Source organism: Heteronotia binoei, chromosome 21 (assembly GCF_032191835.1).
Source record: "Heteronotia binoei isolate CCM8104 ecotype False Entrance Well chromosome 21, APGP_CSIRO_Hbin_v1, whole genome shotgun sequence".
In the NCBI taxonomy this organism is placed as follows: Eukaryota; Metazoa; Chordata; class Lepidosauria; order Squamata; family Gekkonidae; genus Heteronotia; species Heteronotia binoei.
In genome coordinates, this window is record NC_083243.1 from 69,409,108 (window position 1) to 69,427,653 (window position 18,546).

The window sequence follows — 18,546 nt, forward strand, 5'->3', positions numbered from 1 at the left end:
CAGTGGGGAAAAATTTCCTTGCTATGCTTCATATATAGGGTTGCCAGGTATTACCCAGCTACCAGCGGGGGACACTGGTCCTCTTTTCTGGTATTCTCAGTGAGTGCACAAAGGATGTTTGCCGTAATGTCGCCTGGAAGTGACATCTTAACGCTGGGCACATCACATGGGGATTGGAAAGACTCTATGGAAAGACTCTATCATTTGGAAAGACTCTATGGTTATCATTGAGTTTTTTTCCCAAATGACAGAGCATCCCGCATGTGATGTTATATGGCATGATTATGTCATTTCCAGGTGAAGTCATCACACTGGGAACGTTGGGTGTGCCAGCATTCTTTGGGGTCAGGGCTCCCCTGCTGGCCAGTTTCATGATGACAGATTGGAAGCCCTGAAATGGGGGAACCCTGCCCCCAGCGGGAGCATGGAAACCTTATTCATAGGATCCAATCCACAACAATCTATGCCTGGGACACATGGCTGGGGGTAGGGAGACTATATAGACTGAGGAACAAAAAAAGGTGAGGAACTGGCTTTTTAATATAACAAAAAAACCAGAAATGATAGTCTATCCCCGAAGTACTTTAATTATGACTGTACTTGCATTAAAACTATGCAGAATATACATTTTTCTTAAATCTATTTCTTCTATAAAGACTGTAAATTGTCATCCATTAGATTTGTTTAGTGTAGTCAACATTATATGACACCAGGGCATGTCTATTGTTCACACCATATCTATCTCTAATAATTAAAAATAATTATAAATAGAAAACCCACTAGGCTTCACCAAGGTAGTCCCAGTGGAGTGCCATGTAATACACGGGCTTTCACTTTGTTCCTCTGATGCAGACCATGCAGTATCTTCAAAACAGCTGGCATCGCAAGAACAGCACCTGGGCAGGACTTCGCTTAAAGACTGCACCTAATTGAATTAAATATTGTGACACAGTTAATGTAAAGAACTTTGATAAGCAGGGTTCCTGATAACATAACATATGCAAGAATTCAATATTTTATTTCATTGTAAATTAAGATGCAGAAGCCAGAGTTAAGTATTTATTAAAAATATTGCTGCATTTCGGCACAGTTATGAGAGTTTAATCCCATGGAAATCAATGGGGCTGCACGCATAAATTGAACTGCAGCCTAAGCAAACAGCAGAACATCACAACATAATGATTTAATTTACTTAGTACAATTAACAGAGAATCATTATATAGATAGACCAATGCAAATCAATAGTACACATGGGGACATTTATCATGTTCATGGTAATGGAGACAGAAAAATGCTTTAAATGCAACCAAACATCCTACAGTGCTAGTCTGTAATTTAAAATGAAAGGCACAAGAACATTTTTTGGACTGAACAAAAGAAGAGCCTCCCTTGCCCTACTGCACCCTGCCTGGTGTGCACTGGGCATTTTCTTCTCAACTTTTTGTATGTAGGTAGGTAGTTTAATCATTTTGACATTTGTCATCAGGAAATGAATCTATTGGCTCCAAGAACAACTATAAGTTTTATCCTTATAAAACAAAAAATGACTTAAGTTCATTTAAAACATGTTTAACGTAAATGGACAGGAGATAACCCCTAGTTCACCAGTGGACTACTGGCGATTTCTGTTGGGAGTACTTACTGGCTACTGGCCGCTGGCACTTTTGCCAATACATTTTCTGAAGTAGGTGATCTGACTGAGCATACTTGCCTTCATAATGCATTTAGTCGATTAACTATGCTTTAATGTGAGCAATTCCAATACATTTTTGCTTTTCACATTACACATATTGGTGGTCTACAAAGATTTGGAGGGGGGGGTTAAAGTGCAATAATGGAGTCAGCCCACCCCTGACCTAAAGGAACTGAAGCTTTTGCATGAATAGATGCACAGATCAGACATTTTACATTATGTCGAAGGACCTTCATTTGCCTTGAACTCATTTATTTTATTTACAAAACTTATATCTCACATTTTTTCCTTACAAGATCCACTAAAGCAGCTAATGATTTAAAGCATGCATAATAAAATTACGCTATAAAATTACTAAAATCAACTACCCTACCGAACAATCATTAAATTATTTAAAAGAGTTTAAAATAGATAAAATAATTACATAACATTAAAGGAAATTGTTTAAGAAAACGAAATCACTGAGGGAATGCATTGCCAATTGAAACAAAATAGTCTTTACCCGCTTAGTGAAAGGGGAGAAACAAATCTCCCTGAACACAGTTCCAGAGCTCTGGTGCCATGACCGGAAAGGACCTCTCGCAGGTTGACACTTGCCTAATCTCAAAAGGCAGGAACACCCAAAAGAGTGTGTCCAAAGATGACCATAATGGTCTGGCAGTTTCAGAGGGATCAGACAGTCCTTCAGGTATATTGGTCCCAAAACATATAGTGCTTCAAAGGTTGACCAGTGGCTTGGTGCCCAGAAACAAACTGGAACAAACTGGAAACAAACTTGGCCAGCATAGATGGGCCAAGACTAGAGTGATATGTATTTGTATGAAAAAATAAGTCTATAATGTTAACTGATTGTTAAAAAGTAGATCCTCAGAAATACATCTATAAGTACTTGTAACTTACAAGTCTTAAAAGTGATTTTCAATGCTAAACTTTGTCTACCCAATGGAATCTTTCCTTGGGTATCAGAACTGTAAGCAGTGTGCTCGGCAATATTTGAATGGCTTAAAAATCATCATCATCATGCCACCACCACACAAAGGCCTTACTAGCATCATCCTGAGAGCCAGTTTGGTGTAGTGGTTAAGTGTGCAGACTCTTAACTGGGAGAACCGGGTTTGATTCCCCACTCCTCCACTTGCACCTGCTGGAATGGCCTTGGGTTAGCCATAGCTCTCATAGAAGTTGTCTTTGAAAGGGCAGCCGCTGTGAGTGTCCTCTCAGCCCCACCCACCTCACAGGGTGTCTGTTGTGGGGGAGGAAGATAAAGGAGATTGTGAGCTGCTCTGAGACTCTGAAATTCGGAGTGGAGGGCGGGATATAAATCCAATATCTTCTTGATCACTGCATGACTCATGATTTCTCCTGCATTGAACACTGCTTGATTAAGATTTGCTCACAGTTTCGGCTTACCTAAAATTTCAAAACATAATGAAGCAATTGTAAGTGTTACTTGGCACTGAAGCCAGATCATGCCAATGGAACACATAAAGAATAGTCTTTGGACTACTTAACTTCCAGATACTGAACACTTAGGTAACAGATTAAATCCAAGGCTTTGGTCAGTAGAACAAGTTCAAAGAAATATTTTCCTCAGAAGTCCCCAGAAATAAAACTTATTTTTATTTGTAGTAGACCATACTACAGCAGCATGGGGGGAAGAGTTGCAGTAAATATAGAGTATTGGCCAAAATCCTTCCCCCTAGCTTGTTCCATTCTTACAGCTTGTTCCATTTTCAACAGGACAAATATGTTTCAAACTTATGTGTAGTACACCAGCTTGAAAGTTGATTCACATAAATGAACATACTGACGAGAGAGATTATTAACTCTGGGAAGTCACTTGCTCACATTCTTCTTCACGAGGTTGTTGTCGATATAAATGAGCAATTTCAAAGCATTTTGTGCTCAGGAGTAGAAATAAGTAAATGATAATGTGGCCAGAAGTATTTCTACATAAATGTCAATGATAGTGTAAAACATACAAACAAAATTATAAATTATTAAAACAGATAGCCAGATAGCTTTGGGAACATCCAACATCCCCTTTTTTCTGGAGGCTATTCACCTCTCATACATTAACTACATTCTGGGAAATGCTGTCATTGATGTAAACCAGTTATTGCTTAGCTGGTTTGTATTCAACAAAATCTTGGGCAAAGGGAAAATTCAATTAGCATTTTGTTAAGGTTCATGCCAGTTTACCCCTTAATAATAACTGACTGGGTTGTAGAATTTGCTATAAAGAAGGAAATGAATGAAAAGAGGGAGTGTTACTGAAATAGCATTTAAGCGGGAACACAAACTTCTTTTCAGCTAATGCATTAGTTAATAATATAAGAACATAAGAGAAGCCATGTTGTATCAGGTCAATGGCCCATCCAGTCCAACACCCTGTGTCACACAGTGGCCAAATCGCCCCCCCCCCAAACAGGTGACATCAGGAGGTCCATCAGTGGGGCCAGGACACTAGAAGTCCTCCCACTGTCCTCGCCCCCCACAAGCAAAAAGAATAGAGAGTATCGCTGCCCCAGACAGAGAGTTCTAACAATACACTGTGACTAATAGCCACTGATGGACCTCTGCCCCATATGTATCCAACCTCCTTTTGAAGCTGTCTATGCTTGTAGCTGCCACCACCTTCTGTGGCAGTGAATTCCATGTGTTAATCACCCTTTGGGTGAAGAGGTACTTCCTTTTATCTGTTCTAACCTGTCTGCTCAGCAATTTCATTGAGTTTCCACAAGTTCTTCTATTGTGAGAAAAGTACTTCTTTCTCTACCTTCTCTATCCCATGTATAATCTTGTAAACCTCTATCATGTCACCCCTCAATCGATGTTGCTCCAAGCTAAAGAACCTTTGTTCATAGGGAAAGTGTTCCAACCCTTTAATCATTCTAGTTGCCCTTTTCTGCACTTTTGCCAATACTATAATATCTTTTTTGAGGTCTGCTGACCAGAAATGTACACAGTACTCCAAATGAGGCTGCACCACTGATTTATACGGGGGCATTATGATACTGGCTGATTTGTTTTTAATTCCCTTCCCAACAATGCCCAGAATAGTGTTGGACTTTTTATTGCAGTCACACTGTCTCAACATTTTCAACGAGTTATCTACCATGACCTCAAGATCTATCTCTTGGTCAGACTCCACCAGTTCACAACCCATCATTGTATTTATAGTTAGGATTTTTGGCCTCAATGTGCATTACCCATTGCCCATTTATACTCACTCTCTGTTTCCTATTAATTAGACAGTTTTTGATCCACAAGAGGACTTGTCCTTTTACCCCATGACTATTAAGCTTACTTAGGAGCCTTTGATGAGGAACTTTAACAAAAGCTTTCTGGAAGTCATCTATTGGGTCCCCTTTGTCCACATGTTTGTTCACCCTCTCAAAGAACTCTAACAAGTTAGTGAGACAAGATCTTCCCTTATAGAACCCATGCTGAGACTTCCTCAATAACTTTTGTTCATCAATATGCCTACTCATTCTGTCCTTGATAATGGTTTCTACCAACTTTCCCGGTATTGAAGTCAGACTGACTGGCCTGTAGTTTCCCGGATCTCCTCTGGAATCCTTTTTAAAGATGGGGGCGACATTAGCGACCTTCCAGTCCTTAGGAATGGAGGCAGATTTTAATGAAAGATTACATATTTTTGTCAGGAGATCCACAAGTTCACCTTTGAGTTCTTTCAGAATTCTTGGATGTATGCCATCTGGGCCTGGTGACTTATCAGTTTTTAATTTATCAGTTTACCTCCACCTCAATCTGACTCAGGTATTTCAACACCCCTCCTGAAATCAGCGGTTCTGGAGTGAGCAATCACTTCTAATCTTCCACAGTGAAGACAGAAGCAAAAAATGCATTCAGCTTCTCAGCCATTTCCTTATCCTCCTTTAGTAATCCTTTTACCCCTTGGTCATCCGAGGGCCCCACTGCCTCTTGGCTGGTTTCCTGCTTCTAATGTATTTGAATTTTTTTTTTATTGTTGGTCTTAATTTTTTTTTGCAATATGCTCCTCATAGTCCCTCTTTGCCTGCCTCATAACAGACTTGCATTTGATTTGCCACAGCCTGTGTTCTCTTTTATTAACCTCACTAGGACTAGCTTTCCACCACTTAAAAGAATCCTTCTTACCTTTTACAGCTTCCATTACGTTGTTAACCATGCAGGCCTTTTTCTATACCTATTTGTGCCTTTCCTGATTTGCGGTATATATTTTATCTGACCTTTTAAGACTGAAGTTTTAAATAGTCTCCAAGTTTCCCCAAGGGTTTTGACCCTATTTACCTTTTGTTTCCTCTTCACATGCCTCATCTCAGAGAAGTTACCCCTTTTAAAGTTAAAAGTGGTTGTGTTGGTCTTTTTGGATGGGCAACTCCCTATTTAGATAAATGGTGAAATCAACATTATTGTCACTGCTCCGAGGCGATGCAATCACTTTTATATCTCTGACCAGGTCCTGGACATTACTTAGGACCATGTCCAGGATCAGCTCTCCCCTGGTACGTTCTGTGACCATCTGCTCCACAGCACAGTCATTGAGAGTGTCAAGACACTCAGTCTCTTTCTCCCGACCTGAATGCATATTGACCAAATCAATCTGTGCGTAGTTAAAATCACCTATTATGACACAATTTTAATGTCTAGTTGCTATCTTTAATTCTTTCATCATTTTATAATCATTCTCTATCTTTTGATCTGGTGGGTGATAACAAACTCCCAGAGTTAAGCTTCCTTTTGGGCCCACTATTTCAACCCAAAGCATTTCTAGAAGGGAATCTAATTCTTTTACCTTCTCAATCTTACTGGACTGTATACCTTCTCTGACATACAGAGCCACCCCACCTCCAACCCTTCCCTCCCTATTCTTCCAATATAATTTATATCCAGGAATCACCATGTCCCACCGATTATCCTTGTTCCACTAAATACCCACAAAAATATATTTCCCCCAAACAATAAGCAGTTCAACTCCCCGACTTTACCTTAGACACTTCTAGCATTTGCAATATAAACATCTATAATTTCCCAAGCAAGTTAGGCCAGCAACCTTCCTCCTGCTGCCTTGAGACTTTGCCAGGCAGTCCATACAGCCTGTGACTGTCTCGGTGGACAACTCTATTCCATAGCCCTGTAGAAAAGGAACAGGTAATCCATCATCTCTTTGAGATGAGTCATCCCAAACCAGAGAAATTTCTTTTCCTGTAGGCTTTCCCCCAAGATTCAGTTTAAAAACTGCTCTGCCACCTTTTAAGCGCCAGCAGCCTGGTTCCTTCTTGGGTCAAGTAGAGACCATCTCTTTTGTACAGCTTCCAATTGTTCCAAAAAGCATCCCAGTGTCTAACAAACTTGAACCTCCCTATACCATCATCTCATCTGTGCACTGAGACTCCTAATTTGTGCCTGTCTCTCCTGACCTGCTTGTGGAAGGTAGCACTTCTGAGAAGGCTACCTTGGAGGTCCTGGCCTTGAGTCTCCTGCCTAGCAGCCTAAATGTTTCCTCCAGGACCTCACGACTCCATTTCCGCACATTCTTAGTGCTGACATGTACCACAACCACTGGCTCCTCCCCAGCACTGTCTATCAACCTATCTAGAACACGTGTAATGTCCACTACCTTTGCACTAGGCAATTAAGTCGCCATATGGTCAGTATGTGGTTTTGCCACCCAGCTGTCTACTTGTCTAAGGATCTAATAACCAACTACCAAGACCTCCCCCCTCCTTGCCCAGGGATGGTTCCTTGGTGCAAAAGGATACCAACTGGTGAAAGATTCTCCTCCATATGCTCCAAAGCAGCAGCGGGGCTACCATTTTCAGAGTGGGACACATCTAACAAGTCCCCTCCAAACACCTGACTGTTTCTGCTTCTTCAGGTCAGCCACCTCAGCCTCAAGGGTACGAACGCTTTTCCTGAGAACTAGGAGCTCCTTGTACTGAGCACATACCCAAGACTTCTGTCCAGTGGGCATCATACACGTGACACTCAATGCAAAACACCAGAAAGCCCCCAACTCTCTGCTGGCATTCTGCCTTCATAATTGCTTTTGTAATATACAACCCCCCCTTGTGGAAAGTCTACTTACCTTACTGGAAATACAAGGAGACTAGGTCCATAACTTCCTGATCCTTCCTGGGCTTCTAGCAGAGCCCTCATGCTAAGAGCCACAGGCCAAGAGCTCTTTAGCTCTCGCCCTTCAGCTTGTGCCTCTGGTGAGGTGCAGCCTTATAAATGCAAAGAGGGTGGGGCCAGCTGTCAGCCCCAAGCAACAGACACTTCCAATCAGCAACAATCACCTGATACAATCAGCAACACTCCGTTACAGCCCAGTCAAAACAAGCAGAAACAGCAATTCCCCAGCAACCACACGAACTCAGACAGTTGGATCAAGGAATTGTGCTCCCAATTAAGGATCAGGTTCACAGACCAGAAATGCCTTATATGTGCATATTCAAATAGAGGCTCAGATTCCCTCTATAGCCCACAGAACTGTTCACGGGCTTGCCAACTACAGTTCTTCCTTTAGAACCTAGATCTAGGCAACATCCTCTAAGCCAGGTGTGTCAAACATGTGACCTGTGGTCTGCATCAAGCCCATGGAGGGCTCAAATCCATCCCTGAGCAAACTTCTTCTCCTGCTTCCTTTTCCAGACTGCTGCTGTAGCAGTACTGTAGCTTGGTTCTTTCCCAGCTTCCTCAGTCTTTTTTTGTTTCCTGCTTCTTGCCTCTCTATAACCCCCACTCTCTCAGACCTACATACACAGAGCTCCATGGCTGCTTCTTGCTGGAGATACTAAATTTTTCTCCCCCTGCCTGGCTCACACACACAGCTTCTGCTTCCATCTTCCAGGCTGCTCCTCCACTTTTGGGGAGGAAGGCAGGGGCAGGAAAGAGAGACAGAGAGAAAACAAAGTTGGAGTGAGTCCCATGACAGGTTTAAGACCAAAAACATTTCATTCCATGTATTAGCTTTTATGTGCAAGCACGCTGCTGCTTCGGAGGAGGAGGGAGGGTGGATTCTTCTGACAACCACAATGTACACTGAGAAAATTATTTTGGCTTAAAAATTGGATTTTCCTGTTCTATTCTGGATTTATTTTCTTTAAACAAAGGACTCTGATTAGAAATTAGAACACTTGGGTTGATCCTTATATCTTGGAATGATTTCAGATGTCAAATGATAATAGCACATATTGGTAAAGAGACAGGAAAACTAGCTCTCAATTCAGTCCTGGAGGATGCGTTATCAATTGCAATTCAGCAGTCTCTCTTTCTAATCTCCATTTGAAATTCCTTTGTAAAACCACTTCTACTCTTAGGTCAATGTGACGGTAATGAACGGGTTAACAAGAAAACTAAGGACGCATAGAGCCTGCATCAGGTGATCTGAGGGTGGGGGCCAGAATGCTCGGAACTCTCAGAGGTGAATGACAGCTAATGGCTGAGGGCAGTTAGTGTGAGACAGAGTCTGAGGGAGACTGCTGAAGAGAGCAGTTGGTCTGAGAAGCAGCTGAGACAGAAACTTAGGAGAGTCTTCGAGAGAAGCAAAGCTCACTGTTCACTCTATTTAGACAGCCACGGGGCTGTGTGTGACTAAAGGAGAGTCACAGTAAAAGACCTGAGAGACACAGAGACACTTCTCTTAAAAGCTAAAGAGGTGGTTGAGGGAAAGATGTGGGTCTAGAAGTCTGAAGGGCTGGGAGAAGAGACACCAGTCGACTTAAGGGACTTGGCACATTATATCCAAGAGGCCAACCCAGAATAGTGTTGGAGAGTGAAAGGTGTTTGATCTGTGAAACCTGAGAGACCTAAGGGAACTAGATATTATAAAGCCTGAACTACGAAGGAACTGTTAACTGCTTGAGATACGATATAGCCCAGGTATATATTTCCCATTCCCCAGTTGAAGACGGTGTGTGTATGTTAATAAATTTCTGTGGTTTACTTTAAAGTTCTCTGGTGCCAGTATATTGGGAAAGCTATCGAAGCTGCTGTGGTCCCCTACCTACAAACTGAGTTTATATCCATCTGAAAGCAAAACAAAACCTCCGAAGAGACTAGTATTGAGGAATCCATATTACACCCACCCCTTGCGTTTCATAGTTGTGAGGTAAAATTCAAAAGGAAGAACTGAAGTGGAAGAGGGGCTGGGGTAGCCAGAAGCCGCATATAGAAGCGATCCAGTGAGACCGCGAGGCGGGCTGTTATAGTTAACAACTGAATGTTGTGGTTTCTAACGTCAGACTAAGGCCTATTTATTCTTTGTATCCTCCTGGACTGAACCCTCCTCGATGGAATTCAGACCTAGGTTTCCTGTCCTATTACCAATGCTGGTATCTCCATGCCTCCTATCCCTCTGCATATCACACCTAATCTAATCAAACCTGCTATTGTTATTCACCTGCTATTGCCATTCAGCATCTGAAATCACCTTTATAAAGTCTATATATCTGGTTCCTCCACATTTTGTGGCATGCATGGCCTGGCACAACAAAGTGACGCTAATTTCAGATCCAGCCCTCATAATGACTGAGTTTGACACCTCTGCTCTAAGTGTAGCTGCTGCTGAAAACATTCCAGAAACATCAATTAATCCAAAATTCACCAAGGTAGCTAGCTGACCTAGACTTTAAGCAATGTATATCATTAGTAGTTAAAGCCTGACATTGCCTGCTTGCTTTTATCCAGACTCAAGGCTTCAGTTTACCTTTAAAGCTCTTATTGGTCTGAAAGTCAAGATGACTTAAGGATCACACACCCCCAGTGAACCTGCTCATAGACTTAGGTCTTCAACCTAGGCCTTGCTCCATGTTCTCCTATTTGTTTAGGCAAAGTGCATGGCTCAGGGGATGTTGCTATAGTGCTGATGTGGCCATGCAAGATCCTACAACTTCCCAACTTCATAGCTGGATTTCTTTAAGAAGTTTTAACTTCTGTGAGTCTCCATGTTCTGAAGCTGGAGTGAGTAGGTGGAGTGAATAGGTGGAGAAGACACCGCCTCAAGTATAACAAGAGGAGAAATGTGGCTAGATAGATGTGGCTAGATAGAAATTTACTCCAAGGAGATGTGGCAAGACAGAAATTTACTCCAATGCTGATATTTTGGATCCAACCCATCATAAACAAACAAATCAGTACATAATTTTTAAATCAGCCTGAGTTGTGATGAGGGCAGTTTTCATGACAAATCTGACAAGTTTTTTAAAATGTATCTTCAGAAGTCTCTTTTTCCGGGGGGGGGGGGGGGGGGACTATTGTCAATGTGGCCAAAGGCCACATTAACAGAAGGGAAGGATTATTGCCCTCATTCTGGGCTAGATTTATGACATCATCACTTCTTCAATTACCCACTATGTGACATCATGTTATCACACTGGCTGGATGATACATAGCTAGGAAGAAACAGCCCCAGTTTAAACTAACAAGCAAGGCAACGAAGAAGCTGCTGAGGTGTGAACAGACAACAGCCAGCAGTAAATGATGTGAAAAAAGGAGGTTTCAAAAAGCATCATTTTCATGCCAAAAATGTTTGCAAACATTTGGCATAGTCCTACTTTTGAAACCATGTTCCAAAGAACTGTGGTGCTAGTTCTCCTAAGGCTATTTTGGATTTGATATTCTCAAATATTCAGAGACAAACACACATCCCATGCTGCGTGAAAACAGCTTTTGATACATAAGTCAGCCAGCCTTTAGGCACACCCTAAAGAAGCTCTTGGGGGGGAGGGGGAGGAATAGTGCTTCAAACTTTAACACGTTTTGTTATTGTTGGTTTGCAGATGGGCACCTAAGGCTGTTAGTTAGTGCCTTTCCTAGGCAACAACTAGGTCTTCCATGTTGAAGTCCAGCTATCTAGGCATGAGATCAAACTGACTTTCCAGTCTAAAAAAAACAATCCATACTTTACAGAAAGGGAAGAGTCAAATGACAGTTGGGAACAGTGAGGACATTCCTTCTAGACAAGATATTATTTGATTAACTTACTAGATTTTTTTCATCTTGACCTTCCTTTACAAAGCTAGGGTATATACTATTAGGCAAAATATTTTTTTAATTGCCTTGGAAGCACACTCAGAAGCTTTATGCAGTATCCCTGGGGTCATTTTGTAGAAAAAGAGGTGACAGAGCTCATTAGTATATCTCATTAGCATATGGCACACACCCCTGACATAACCGGAAGTATGTCAGAAGGTAATACCCACTACTCAGGCTCCACCCCAAAAATCTCCAGGTATTTCCCAACTCAGAGCTAGCAAGCCTACCTGGAGAAAAACTGCTTCAAAAGTACAAAGAAACCAATCAAGATGTTAAATGGTTTTGTTATAATTATAAAATCAACAACTCTACAATTAAGGATAGAACTGAATGATAATATATCAAAATCTGATGAGACAGGATCTTCAGTGCCCCTCAGGATGGGCACTCAGAACAAAGACAATTTTAGCAACAGCATCCATTGACACAAAGAAAGATAAGAAAGTCCAAAATGCTAAAGAAATGGAAGGCTGCTTCTTCATCACATGCTTGCTGCTCCACATGCTTCTGCTGCTGCAGATCTTCCTCTGGCTTGGGCCTGCAAAGAAATTAGCAATTTCCCTCAGTTAAGCAATGGGTCTCCTCTCTCTCTGTTGCAGGGCCAGACTGGTGTAATGGTTAAGTGTAGGGGAGAGTGTGAACAGGACTACTCACCTCCTCTGGATTGGGTCATGCTAATTCAACAGTGACCAGAGGTGGACTTGCAAGGATGAAATAACCAATACTGGTGTTGGGAGGGAATCATTTGCAGCAAGCACCTGGGGGACAGAGAGAGGAGCAAAGTGACTGTTGAAATTTACTGAGTGAATTTCTTGTTCTGCACTCTAGGGCCCAGCACAGAAGTCTTAATACCAATAGAAAAAGAAAATGATCTGCTGCCGGGGATGGGGGGAAGAATAGAATAGATAATACAGGAGACATGCTGATACCAGAATTGCGATAGAAAGGAATAAAAGAAAGAAAAGCATAAATCACTCTAGTTAAAAGAGCACATAGGGAATTCTGACTTTAAACTTTAACTCAACTTTGAAGGAGCTGGAGGTGCCAAATTCTGGAGATGTCACAAACTTCCTCTAGCATCTTTGGGGTCTTTGGACATCCAGCGATGAATGATCGACTTGAAGCAGCAACAAATCTGCACACCCTTCACCTCTTTGCAGCTCTGTTAAAGAAGATTCCACAATCTGTTTAATGAGATCCTTTACAAAAAATGAAAAGACAGCATACTTTGCTCTAGAACAGAGTGCACATAGGGAACAATAACTTACTTCACCTTAGGAGTTTCCAAACTTTAGTCCTGGCAACAGACGCCTGTTCTTTTTCAGGTCTTGCTTTGGGTGTCCAAAGTTGAACGATGACCTTGAAGCAACCATGTCTTTACATACTTTGTTGGATCGAAGACTGTTAGAGGTCGAACAATTCTTATAAACCAAGGGTGGTCAAACTTGTTTAATATAAAAGCCACATTGAATAAATGTCAGATGTTTGAGAGCCGCTTGGAATGGACAGTCGGACACACTCTGGCCTGTCAGCTCTGGAGACACCAACCATGCCCCTGTCTGATTCAATGTGCAATCATACTTTCAATCTTAATATTGATTATTTCTCCTTTATTTTTATTCTCCATGGCTTTTGCCTGAATTTTTAATTTGTTTGCCTGTTCAATGCAAAGCACAATGGGTTGGGGGGATCTGAAAATGTCAAAGACCCATTGTTGGTCAGTAGAAATCAAAAATTGGTTTTGTGCAGGTATACTAAATTATATCAGCATCTACCTTAAAATGATTCTTTAATTCTAATTGTCATAATAATAACCTTACTCCCAAAATTACTTTCTCCTATGTGGCCACAGTGGCATGATGAAGATTTCCACCAGTCTGCTTTATATGTTTTGGTTATTTTCCCATTTTTTTTGTGTGTGTGGGGGGGAAACATTAGAAAGCTTGTCAAATCTTAGAGTTCAACAAAATTCTCACAGGGGATTTTAACAATGGAGCCCAAAAGCAAGTATTGGGGAGGGGGGGAATAAGAAAGAAAGAGCAAATAGATGGGGAGGGGAGAAGAGAGGGAGAGGGAGGGAGGGAAGGAGAGAGATGTGGAAAGAAAGCAAATAGATGGCAGAGGGGTATGAGACAAAGACAGAAACAAAGAAAGCAAAAAGATGGGGGAGAGGAGAAAGGAGGAGGGAGGGAAAGGAAGGAAACAAGAGGGGACACGAGGGAATGCGAGAAATTCTGGTGTTGGGTGGGAGGGTGAAGGCAGGAAGGAGCTGGAGCGCAGCCCAGCAAGGCCAGGTGGGGCCAGGTTTTAGTTTGGTGGCTGAACTTAATGTGAGGGATGGAAGGAATGGGCCTGGAGGTAACTGCAGGATGGAGGCCAAAAGGAGGGGTGTAGCAGTCATCAACTCCAGACTCCCTATAGCTCTGCTACTCAGGGGCCACCACATGTGCAACAACAGGGAAGGCTCTGCTAGATGGACAGGCCATGACTCAGCCAGCTCCATGGTGTTGGGACTCCTGAACACCTGTGAGGCTTGGCAACCAGGCGTCCCAACGGCTGTGTGCCTGACTTGTTCTAATAAAGTTTCTTTTTTCTCCTCCCCACTGCCACTGCTGAGAAGGAAGTACCTGAGCAGAGCCAATTAAATCATGTTGCCCTGCAAAGAATCCAGATCTGCCAGGGAGAAGGGGCTGGCTCCCTGTCCCACAGCTGCCAGCCTTTCATCCCAGGAAGCACCAGAGGTGGTCTGGCTGCACTGCTGTCCCTGCTGCCACCAGGGTGGTGTGCCCGGTCCAGCAGATCCAGACGTGGGGAAAGCAGGGTGTGACTGCTGGCTGGTGAGGAGAGGGAAGGGGCCGCATGCAGCTTGCAAGCTTCCGGAGCACCACTCTGGATGCTCCTGCCCCAACTGAGGCCTGAGTATCCCTGATTCTTCACATCTCCCGGGTAAGGGAAAGTGCTGTTCAAACAAATTACAAAGATGATCTGACTCCAGAGGTAATGAGATAGATTTTGCTTACAAAAACAGAAGCACATCTCACATGACATATTCATGTAGGTACATTTAACCTACTGAGAACAGATGAATGTCAAAAAAAAATAACTTGCTGCTGCTCCAAGCCAAGGTAAGAGAGAGAAGAAGAGAGGTCCTATATAACAGAAGGCAAGCAATGGCCAAAGAGGTTCAGCATCTAACCAACTAGAGGATGGTACCAACTGTCAAGTGTACTTGAGAGAATTCTTCTAACCCTTTCCCTCCCAGAATCCTCTTGCATGTTCCAATATCCGACATACACAAGGCAGTCTATCTGCAAGTTTATCCTCACAATATCTTTGTGAGGTAAGTTAGGCTTGAACAGTGACTGGCCCAAGGCCAGACAGTAACTTTCATGGCAGAGTAAGAATTTGAACCAAAGGCACCACACCAGCCTTCATTTCCAACAGAGCTGAAAAAGCATTCTAACGACTTTAGGCCCTATGATTTCACTGCTTGGAGCAAACGGCCATGTTCCTTTACTAAAAATTAAATGCAAAATTACTCAAACAATGCAGGAAATCAATCAGTGTCAACACCAGAACTAGTAGAAGCTTCTTTAACAGCATTAGGCATGGGACTTTGCACCAGTTCAGGCACTTCTGTGTCAACATATGTATAGCTGCCTGTTGTATTCAACATAAGAAAAAAAAATAATCTTCTACCGACAAGGCTGAAATACAACTCCATCATATTAAAAGAAACATTTTTTTTCCACACAAAGCCTTTATTTCTATATAGGACTAATCAAAACTCAAATCCTTGCAATACATGCTGATACTCTCTCAGGTCTGTTACTGCAGAATATTCTTATGTTAACTCTGGGAAGTATTTTTGTAAAATTTATGTTTGCAAAGTACAATTAGTCAATCTTTTATTTGTGCGTCTCATCAGTTTTGGAAAACAATGATAAGGTGCCACATCTGCTATTGTACATGCCAAACTCTACCAAAACAGAAAAAGAAATTGTTCAGGTTTTTCCTTCATGAATTCTCACAGGTGTGGCTGTAGGCATGCTCAGGATTAGGCCCTTGTATACTTCTTAGAATAAAAAGTCAGATTTTGCTACATGCCTCAAGTTTCATGTATACCTTAAAAAGAACAACCATAATTAGCAGTCTCAGTGTCTGACTTGTCAGAGATCTTCAGTTCCACAGCAGAGGAGTCTTGTTGCTACAAAAAAATCCAAAACTGACAGCATTTCTCCCACTGAGCAGTTCTCAAAATAGAACAGAGCCTGAAACACTCAAGAGAGAAGAAAAGGCTCTGATAATCTCTTTGCTTCTTGTTTTCTACCTTGATCACCTCTCCTGTTAAAACAACATTTTGAGGGAGACCACATGCAGCTTCTTGCACCGTGAACAGACATATGAGAGAGATATTACTTGGGTGGGGAAAGATTTGCCATAACGAGTAATGAACAGTTAAAAGAATTTTCTTTCTTTTATAGAGGAAATGCAGAAATGGAGGGAGGGGGCTTCTAGGATTTTGGAAGCTGAAATAAACTCTCAAAAAAGAGGTGGCTTTTAACTAAAGTATCCTTATACTTTTCTTAAGAAAACTCATTCAGTATTTCACTTGACAAAGTAAATTATTTGACTAGAAGATTATAGTGTCCTTTAAAAATATTGAGAATATTTAAACTACTTCCTTTGAAAATTAAAACTTTATAAAAATCATACTATATATAAACTCTGGGTCTTTTTCCAAGCAAGAAAAGGAGAATCCATCTGTAATTAAGGCACTCACAGATGTCAACAGAGTAAGGTGTGAAAACTGGCACTGGCATCAAATGACTATGGTTTGCAGTCTTACCAAGTGCATAGCTTACACCAAATTCAGATAGCAATTCCAATGTAGGTTTACCTTTCAATTAAAAGAACAGAACAAACAGAGATTATAACTTTTAAAAAACTACAATTTCACATGCCCTGTTCTCCTTGGAAATTGTTTGGAATAAGACAAAGAGATTTGTGGCTATTCTGCCACAAGAAGACAAGATAGCAAGAACAGCTGTATACCAGATGTAAGTACATGTATTACAGGATTCTACTTTGGATTAGTATTCAACAGCCAGGATAAAGCAGATACAGGCTGGTTTTTATTAATTGAGATATAAATAATCAATGAGATCAATGAGACTATGAATTTGACCTATATGAGTCAAACCAATGATCCATTTAGCTCAAGAAAGTCTATTTTGACTGCCAGTAGATTTCCAGGAAGTCAGACAGAGAAAGGCATTTCCTACTACTTCATACCTCAGATTATTAACTGGAGATGCCAGGGACTGAATCATGGACCCTTTGCACACAAAGTAAGATGTTAACACTTGTAATCTCCTGTTACAAGAATTCTGTTACAAGAATAAATGATATTATCACACCTTATATCCTTTAATTCAATAAATAAATGATTTCTAGGGCTTCAAAAAGAAAACAAAGGCACATCTAGTATTTTCACATTTGTGGTTTTATTTTAAGGAGAAAACATCAAAACATCAAAAGGAAATGATTCAGTATAAGAACAAATTCTAAAACAAATAACAAAATACAAAAGCCTACGTCTATTAAATGTCACAAGTTCTTAGTCTGACTGCATAATTCTATAAAGTGTCCCAAGACGGTAATTAAAGCCTAAAGAGTTAACAATATACCTTGCTTGACCCAACAAGGAGTTCTCATTTGTCATGTTTCTGAAAGCAAATACGCATGCCTATCTTCTGGAAGAGCCATTAGAAAATTAAAGATCAGATCAGTAGTAAAAACTTCATGACTAGATCCAGGATTTTAGGTTCACCTTATACAAGCACTACTGATTCAGTACTTCTAGATTATCAATACTGTCTGGCAGTTATAGTTTTTATTTTTATTTTATAAACATGCATTCATGAAAATGTTCACTTTTCGATTATGGTTGAAATAATGAAAACACTGAATTTATGGATGGTACATGGTAAAGACTTCTATCTGTCCAGAAGCACAGTCATAAAGTCTATCAGAATATTCAGTCCTTGCATTCAACCTTACATTACTTGAGGAGGGTAGAGTTTAAATGTGCAAGCATAAATGCTCTCCTGTACTGAGAAACAGTTGAACAAAATTAAATATGGAAGTGTGCCTTTGGGTAAAACAATCCTAAGTATAAATGGGAGTATACCCTATGAGCTCTTTTCATGGTACTGATAATCCATGTTATACCAATGTTTATTTCCAATATCTTGAAATCGCTACTGCTAAAACCCAGCAGTTGGAGCCTAGTCCACAATAATTTCCTCCATGGGGTAGCATAAGAGGTTGATTTTAATAGATGGAGGCACTCACTAGCTTCTGTGACAAATAAAATTTTCAGCCAAAGCCCAAACTCTTCCTATGTTACAATTTCCATTCTAATGACAGAAATTTAAGTCGCAATATTAATGTTTTCTGTTTGGAAACCTCACAAGAAATCTCGTAAGTCATCTCACTGTCTTTGTCTACTTCTACCTCTAGATACTGTAAGCCTAGTTCTGTCCTTAAAGAGACATTAGCCTCAGAACTTGGCATCCCTATGATCTTCCACAAAAATAATGACTAAAGGGAATCTAGTATCTCTCTACAAGTCTCGATCCATACTGATCCAGGCCTTGATCCCTACCAGAGCTCCATATAGAAGCTGACCACCTACTTTTGCATTAATAGCAACAGGAACAAACTGGCCACCTCTTATATTTTTAAAAAGTACTATGGCCTTTGTTGTAAGCATTCTTAAAACAGCCCCTCCAGGCCAAATTTGC

The 18,546-nt window shown here is 41.1% G+C and overlaps 1 protein-coding gene across 3 annotated transcripts in view; it reads right to left on the reverse strand.

The window, feature by feature from the left end:
- The window catches only part of DPH6 (diphthamine biosynthesis 6), a 474,406-nt gene that overhangs the window by 298,913 nt on the left and 156,947 nt on the right, over positions 1 to 18,546 (reverse strand). For all 3 annotated transcript variants that reach the window (XM_060262114.1, XM_060262113.1, XM_060262115.1), the window contains exon 9: positions 781 to 925. In XM_060262114.1, the coding sequence (XP_060118097.1) occupies positions 781 to 925 (145 nt within the window). The remainder of the gene's footprint in view (positions 1 to 780; positions 926 to 18,546) is intronic.